The 5,701-nt window shown below is 45.6% G+C and overlaps 1 protein-coding gene across 1 annotated transcript; it reads left to right on the forward strand.

The window, feature by feature from the left end:
- The first annotated feature begins 432 nt into the window (after positions 1–432).
- Positions 433–5,467, forward strand: LOC117312572 (procathepsin L-like). Its single transcript, XM_033857828.2, is given in 11 exon segments — positions 433–585; positions 1,765–1,901; positions 2,208–2,330; positions 2,427–2,520; positions 2,523–2,572; positions 2,671–2,707; positions 2,710–2,894; positions 3,349–3,514; positions 4,385–4,452; positions 4,455–4,501; positions 5,258–5,467. Coding segments are annotated over 10 exon segments (996 nt in total). The 5' UTR covers positions 433–585; positions 1,765–1,775; the 3' UTR covers positions 5,358–5,467.
- Positions 5,468–5,701: the final 234 nt, after the last annotated feature.

Raw genomic sequence — 5,701 nt, forward strand, 5'->3', positions numbered from 1 at the left:
GCTGGTACCACCCTCAACCCGGGAGGTAACGCCTCTGCCTGAGGGCTCCGCATTCCTCCAGCCCGCCCCAACTTTGCTGTGGAATAAGCGGGAACCCCTAAACTAGACAGTTCTCAGCCCTCCTGCAGACTTTCACCAAAAACTCTAGGACCAAAGGAGGCACAGGGTTACGCTGAAAATCCTCTTGGGCCTCCCTGTTGCTTCTTTTTCGTGAACCACCGGCCGAGCGCAATCGAGGTAATTAGTTGATCCAGGTCCCCAGAGACGCCGGACTCCTCCTCAGCGCTGCCCAGGGGCCCTCAGCTCTTCGTCTTCGGTTCCACTGAGGCTAGCACTGCCCTCCCTGGGACAAGTTGGGACAGAGTCGCATCACGAGCGCAGAGTACTCACGCCCGGAGGCCCTGCCCACTGGCCAGCTCAGCCAATCGCGGCGCGGGCAGGCGGTGGGGGCAGGGGCGGCCGGGCCGCAAACCAGGGCCTTAAAGGCAGAGTCAGGCACGACCCGGCCAGAACCTCCGGCCTCGGAGACCTGGGGAGAGCTACGTGCGTCCGTGGAGTGCGCCTGCGCAGCTGTGGCAGCCGCAGGTCAGCGACCTAGTCTGGGGCCGAGGCGGGTCAGGGACGGGGACTGGAGGGAGGGATATCCAGGGACTCGGGTGAGGGGGCACGCGCGACCCGCAGGAACGACAGCGTCTGCCCGCCGGGAGTTGATGAGGCTGGGTCGGCGCTCCCTCAAGCTTTGGCAGCCTGAGGTGGGGAAGGGGGCAGGGCTATTTGGTAAACCCAGGGCAGAGCTGACGCCACCCGGGGGTCGGGGGAGGTCCTAGGCCGGTCAGCCTCTGGGAGGTGGCAGGCACAAGTTCGGGTCGGTCGCGGCAGTGTGACCCCCGAACTCCGGGCTAAGGGGCCCGTCGCTCCCTGCGCCGCCGTAAACAGCCTCTGGAAGCGACGGGAGTGTGCGAAGGGCTGGGAGCTGGGCAGCAAGTCCCCGGCCTGGCCCCGCCTACAGCGCGGGTGCGGGCTCAAACCAGACGGGTTCTTTGAGCCCCAAGAGTCTGGCCCTGACCGGGCACGAGAACTGGGGGCTCTGGGGCCGTCGTGCCACGTGATCGCGTGCCCGGTCTGGAGGGCGAGGGAGGGGGTGTGGGCTACACAGGACAAGGGTAGGGACGGTAGAGCGCAGTGTGCACTCCTGCCCACCTTCTCCTGGGAAGGCTTTTTAGAAAGATTTCAATTTAGGTATAGCAGAGATTCGAAGTCATATCTCACCCCGTGCTGTTTATTAGCCAAGAAGAAAGGTGTGAGGTAGCCATCTAACTCTTTGAGATCCATGTCTGTCCCTACTTAGGATCAGGCGTCCTGATAAATAAAATTCTTGGGTCACCTCCATACGTTCAATAAATAACCTGGACCAACGGTTTCCTAGTTGTTGCCTTAAGATGCCGACACATAAGTTGTGGCAGAAATTCTTATCAAAACCTCAATTATCATTGCACTCATAGTGAAGTCTGTTTCAATTCCTATAGCACTTGTCAGCCTGTTTTTCATTTTGATGGCTGAATCAAATACCTCCACTGTGTTAAGTCTTTGACCTGTTTTTCTCCACCCGTATCTTTAGCCTTCTTTCACAGACTTTCCGTAAATATTTGAGAAGATCATTTAAATGTTCTTAGTCCACCATAGTGGCTATAACATCCAGGAGAAAGTAGGATGGCTTTTTTAAAGCATTGGCCTCATCAAATACTAATTCTTTTTCTTTCCTAGGTTTTTGAAACATGAATCCTTCACTCTTCCTGACTGCCCTTTGCTTGGGAATAGCCTCAGCTGCTCCAAAACTTGATCAAATGTTAGATGCACACTGGTACCAGTGGAAGGCAACACACGGGAGACTGTATGGCATGGTTGGTAACATCTGAAAATTTCCAGAGGGACCTCACAGACAATCGTCCATGCTGTTGGAGTTTACAGCCGGAGAGTAGTTTCTGGAGTAGTTGTTTTAGCTTTTATCAAGGCAGGAACTTAATGGCACCTATTTCTGAGCACAGCATGGGCATATTTTCCTGTGTCAGTGTTTGGAGAACAGCTCTCAGAAGTATAAAGCCATCCCTGACAACAGTTTTTCTTTTTCTCTGTCTGCAAATCCATTTGGTGAACATGGGTGGGTTTTAAATAGAAGTAAAAATGACCAGTTATATGTTTGCATCTAGAATGAAGAAGGATGGAGGAGAGCAGTGTGGGAGAAGAATATGAAAATGATTGACCTACACAATCAGGAATACAGCCAAGGGAAACATGGCTTCACCATGGCAATGAATGCCTTTGGTGACATGGTGAGTGTGGCATGAGTTGCTGAACTTTTTGTGCCTCCTCTTCTCAGTACTTTAGCAAAATAACTTCTTCAACATTTTATTTACTTTTCCTTAAAGACCAGTGAAGAATTTAAGCAGGTGATGAATGGCTTTCAAATCCAGAAGCACAAGAAGGGGAAAGTGTTCCATGAACCTCTCTTTCTTGAAGTTCCAAATCTGTGGATTGGACTAAGAAAGGCTATGTAACTCCTGTGAAGAATCAGGTATGACAGTATTCAGATTCAGATTTTCTTAAGAATGTTTAGGTATATGGGCTGTTGTTGGTCTTTGTCTTGTAAACTGATGGCTTTTTTATTTTCAGGGTCAGTGTGGTTCTTGTTGGGCTTTTAGTGCCACTGGCGCCTTGAAGGACAGATGTTCTGGAAAACTGGCAAACTTGTCTCACTGAGTGAGCAGAACCTGGTGGACTGCTCTCGGCCTCAAGGCAATGAGGGTTGCAGTGGTGGCTTAATGGATAATGCCTTCCAGTATGTTAAGGACAATGGAGGCCTGGACACAGAGGAGTCCTATCCATATCTTGGAAAGGTAAAAGGAGCTCCTTATCTTGTCATTACAGCTCTGCTTTTGAACACTTTCAGAGATAACAGACATTTTATTCAGCATTCACATTTTAGATGTAAACTGTCAGAACTGTCATTATAAATTATCAGCTGTTGCACAGGTCTCTGATTAGATGGTTAACATAGCTTGTCTTACTTCTATGTAACGTGAAGAATATGTACACCATTCTGCCTATAATGCATATTTCTCCATAGTGAAAAATTTCTTATGGCCAGGTAGACCTAATTGGTCTTACTGAAGAAATATCTACTAATTTTTCCATTTCAAACCAATCAATAGCATTTTGTTGGGCTGCTTTATAACAAAATTGACTTAGAAATTATTAAGCTGCAAACTGCTGCGCCTTATGGTCCTATAATTCATGTTCCTCATAAGGTGGATGGTAATAATCAAGTCTTTTTCCCTTTATCTTTAAAAGGAAACAAACAGCTGTAAGTATAAGCCCGAGTGTTCTGCTGTCAATGACACTGGCTTCGTGGACATCCCTCAGCGGGAGAAGGCCCTTATGAAGGCAGTGGCAACTGTGGGGCCCATCTCTGTTGCTATTGATGCAGGCCATACATCCTTCCAGTTCTATAAATCAGGTAGGTGTTTTTGTTTTATTATAGAAATTCAGGCAGGGAAAAGTGGAAAATATGACCATGATTGACTCTGGTATGGAGTCCTGTTTTCTAGGACTGTAGAATTTTGAGTGTATGCATTTAATAACAATGATGTTTCCATTTGACATACTTTAAGCATTTTCTCATGATGACAAACTTCATAAATATTTTAAATGGCTATGTAACTATTCTTCAATTGTTGGTCCCTTTTTCCAAAAGTTTTTTACTATTGTAGTTAGATCTGTAAAGAACCCTGTGGTTCAATTTTTTTTTTTTTTTTTTTGCGGTATGCGGGCCTCTCACGTTGTGGCCTCTCCCGTTGCGGAGCACAGGCTCCTGACGCGCAGGCTCAGCGGCCATGGCTCATGGGCCCAGCCGCTCCGCGACATGTGGGATCTTCCCGGACCGGGCCAGGAACCTGCATCCCCTGCATCCGCAGGCGGACTCTCAACCACTGCGCCACTAGGGAAGCCCAAGTATTTTTTGTTTGTTGCTGTTTTCTTAGTTGGCATTCAAGGAGTAGAAAGGATTATGCTAATTAATATTAGTAGTTAGTAGTTGAATGCCTAAATCACCTTAACCTTGATAACTAGGTCTTATTATTGGAAATACTTTTTAGGTAGAAAATATATCTAAGATTTTGTTGAATTTTGTTGATTTCTAGTGAGTTAAATTTTTCTTTTTCCTTTCCTCAGCCGTTATATTTTTGGTCAAATATTTAAGTCTTATTTGGAATTTGTTTATGACATTTCACTGAATTTTGAGATACTTCTCTTAATTGGTTGGTAGCTTGGGTTACTGTCATGTGTCACTTGGAACTCCTCACCCTAACGTTGAATTTTACTCTCCCAGGTATTTATTATGATTCAGAATGCAGCAGCGAAGACCTGGATCATGGTGTTTTGGTGGTTGGCTATGGCTTGAAGGAACAGATTCAAATAACAATAAATTTTGGATTGTCAAGAACAGGTATAAAACTCCAAATGTTATATTTATATTTTAGATTGAAAAGGGAATCCTTATTTGGAAGCAGTATTTGATTCCAGGTCCAAAAAAGCTCAATTTTGAAATCCCAGAAGTCTTTCTCCCACTTAAACACAGAAATACTGATATGTGATTATAAGATTCTGTAGCAAGTTTGTTGGGGTTTATTATTATGTATTTGTAACATTGCATTTCTAAATTCTGAAAATTTTCTTAATTCAGAAACACATCCAGCCCCAGGGGTTTCATATAAAGGATTTTGCACCTGTAGAGTTGAGGGCTGGTTTCCTTTTTCTGTCTCTAATTTTTGAACAAGGAGTGGTGGGCAGAAACATCTGCCTCTGCTCATTCTTTAAGTCTGAAAGATTGTCCAAGAGTCCAGTGGCCTCTGTGCATCCTTTCTGATAATCATTTGATATCCTGTCATTGCATTCTACTCCCAGCTCTCAGAGGTCTTTGAGGGTTGTGAGGATCAATTTTCACAGCTAAAGTTCTTTAACTGAGATGAGCCTGAGGAGACAGACTGCTACATTGGAATGCCAGTTCTGCCTCAGTTTCCTATCTTAAAAAGTTAAGATAAGGACCCACAGGAGTTAATATACTTATAAATATATGTAACAGAACTTAGAATAGTACCTGATACATGCTATGCACTATTTTAATTATTAGTTGTTATTATTATTAATGAAGGTAAATGTACTCGATGCTTTGTATAAAATGGAAAACATGTTCTTCTTTCAGTTGGGGTCCAGAATGGGGCTGGAATGGCTACATAAAAATGGCCAAAGACAAGAACAACCATTGTGGAATTGCCACAGCAGCCAGCTATCCCATTGTGTGAGCTGATGGATGGTGATAATAGAGAACTTCAGGACAGCATACCTGGAGGAATTTTATCTTAAAACTGGCCAAACCCTTATTGTATAAGATAAGATACTGAACCATTGAGGATCCAAGTTGTGATTTGAATTCTGTGACATTTTTATAAGGTTAGATGTTACCACTACTTTTGTGTGTGAGTGTGTGTGTGTGGTACACGGGCCTCTCACTGTTGTGGCCTCTCCCGTTGCGGATTACAGGCTCCGGACGCGCAGGCTCAGCAGCCATGGCTCAGGGGCCCAGCCGCTCCGCGGCATGTGGGATCTTCCCAGACCGGGGCATGAACCCATGTCCCCTGCATCGGCA

Source organism: Tursiops truncatus, chromosome 6 (assembly GCF_011762595.2).
Source record: "Tursiops truncatus isolate mTurTru1 chromosome 6, mTurTru1.mat.Y, whole genome shotgun sequence".
Classification (NCBI taxonomy): Eukaryota; Metazoa; Chordata; class Mammalia; order Artiodactyla; family Delphinidae; genus Tursiops; species Tursiops truncatus.